The sequence below is a fragment of the Crocuta crocuta genome, unplaced genomic scaffold, assembly GCF_008692635.1.
Source record: "Crocuta crocuta isolate KB4526 unplaced genomic scaffold, BGI_CrCroc_1.0 scaffold528, whole genome shotgun sequence".
Classification (NCBI taxonomy): Eukaryota; Metazoa; Chordata; class Mammalia; order Carnivora; family Hyaenidae; genus Crocuta; species Crocuta crocuta.
The window spans coordinates 1,153,838-1,155,976 of NW_027530010.1; the positions used below are offsets into that span (position 1 = coordinate 1,153,838).

The window sequence follows — 2,139 nt, forward strand, 5'->3', positions numbered from 1 at the left end:
CATCAGGCAGGCTTGAAGCTGCCGGACTACAGCCTGGGGTCAGAGGAGTGTCGGCCCTGGGGCCTTCGGGGACAGGGGGTCCCTAGAGAACCCTGCCCGTGAGGGACACTCTCTCCATCTGCGCCCTGCTGAGCAAGTAGCCCCATCAGCCTGGGAGCCTGCAGGGTGAGGGGCGGGCGGGAGGAAGCAGGGCGCCCAGAGACACAGGGCGCTGGGGTGACGGCCCCTCCCCCCCCCCCCCCCCCGCCCCCTCCCCCCAGCCCGNTGCGGGTGGCGCTCCCGGTGGCGCTGCTGCTCGCTCTCTGCCTGCTGCAAGCCTTCGGCTACCGGCTCCGGAGGGTCATCGCAGCCTTCTACTTCCCCAAGGTACGCCGCCCCCCACCCCGCAGGCCCGCACCCTGCCGACCCCACCCTGAGGGGACGCGCTGTCCCTGTCCCTGACACGCCCCCTCCCGGCCTCAGCGAGAGAAGAAGCGGATCTTGTTCCTCTACAATGACCTGCTGAGGAAGAGGGCGGCCTTTACGAAGCTGAGAAGGGCTGCCATCGTGAGACGGGCACAGCAGCAGCGGGCCCCCGTAAGCTCAGGACCCCCCCCAGCTCCTGTGGTTCTGAGGACCCCTGGAGGGGCCTCTCCCGCCAGCTTGTCCAGCCCCCAGGGGCCGGGCTGAGTCTGCCTCTGTCCCCCGCATTCAGCCCAGCCCGAGACACTCAGCGCGCCATCAGGAAGCAGGCAGGGCAGGGAATCAGATTTGATACAGCCGGGCTAGAAGAAAGCGAGGGGGTGTCACTAGGATCAGGGGACCTAAAGCAAGTCACAGATTCTCCTGCAAGGCCATAGACCAGAAGCTCAGGGCCTGTGCGGGAGGTGGGCTGGTGTCAGGGAGGCAGCACAAAGCGGCACGTGGTATAAGGACAAAGCCCACGCTTCCCCATGAAGCTGTGCAACCTTGACCATGGTCTTCATGGGACCTCAGGGTTTCCCTCTGAGCAGGGAGGCCGGACAGACCTGTAAGGCCTGTGCAGAGACGAGTGGCAGCGAGGTGTGGGGTGCTGTGCCAGAGGGCCTGGGTTTGAATCCTGGCTCCTGCCTTCATCGCCATGACAACCGTGATCTGCGGTACTTACTTAAATGCCACCTCGCCACTTCCCTTCCGTAGGACGAGCGAACCGCTCCTCCATCTGGTTGTTGAAAGGGTTAGAGGAGCGTCGCTGTCATGGAGCAGGCACCTAGCCAGTTCCACGCGCTGGCACCCGTGTCACCACTGTGTGACTCTTCTCGGTACAGGACCCCACACTGTTTAAAGAAAAAACGAAAGAATGGTAGCCATCCTTATTTAATCTGCCCTAAGAGAGCCCTTGAAAGTGAGAGACCACACTTGCCGAGCCCTCCCTTTAGGGCCTGGGTCCCCCACCCCGGGACCCATGGAGGCTAAATGAGCATCTGGGGGGACAGCGAACATACTGTGATTCCATGACCCAGTCAGGAAGTAAACTGGACTTTGACAGGCAGGTGGAAGTGGAAGGGCATTCACGCCAAGCTGGGGGAGCAGAAGGTGCAAATTCTCAGAGCCCAACGGGAATGTCAAGGGCCAGGGCTGGTCTGGGGAGCTGGTGCAGAAGATACAACGTTCAGGTTGTGGGGGAGTCACAGCAGAGGCTGGAAAGGGACCAGAGTGTGGAAGGCTTTGAAGGCCAAGGCCAGGAATTCTGCCTTTGTCTGACGCAGTTTCTTGAGCAAAGACTGGGCTGATAAGGTGGCCTGTAGAGGCTTCCTGGTAACTGTGCGGAGGGAGGTGGGAGCCTCTGAAGCAGCCTTGTAATCTGGAATCAGGGCACCTGGGTCCAGCCAGGTTTGACCCTTTACTATCTGCGCCTTTGGGAACTCACTTAACCCTTCGGAGACTCCCCTTGCTGGTCTGCGAAGCGGAGAACACAGGGGTAATGATCCAACGTGCCCGACTCCCTCCTCGGCCCAGAGCAGACCTGGTGGTGGTTCCCGGCAGGGGGAGTGGAAGCTGCATCCCCCGGTCTCCACCACCCATCACCGAGCGGGGGAGGGCAGCTCCCTCCCTAGACCCACTTGCGTGGCGACCTTGGCCTCCAGGCCCCCCTCCCCGCACCCCTTCTTCCCCCCTGGC

General features: G+C 62.3%; 1 protein-coding gene across 1 annotated transcript in view; it reads left to right on the forward strand.

Annotated features, from left to right (window-relative positions):
- The window catches only part of DCST1 (DC-STAMP domain containing 1), a 13,707-nt gene that overhangs the window by 11,164 nt on the left and 404 nt on the right, over positions 1-2,139 (forward strand). The window contains exons 14-15 of the mRNA XM_077764055.1: positions 188-366; positions 463-576. Coding sequence (XP_077620181.1) covers positions 188-366; positions 463-576 — 293 coding nt within the window. The remainder of the gene's footprint in view (positions 1-187; positions 367-462; positions 577-2,139) is intronic.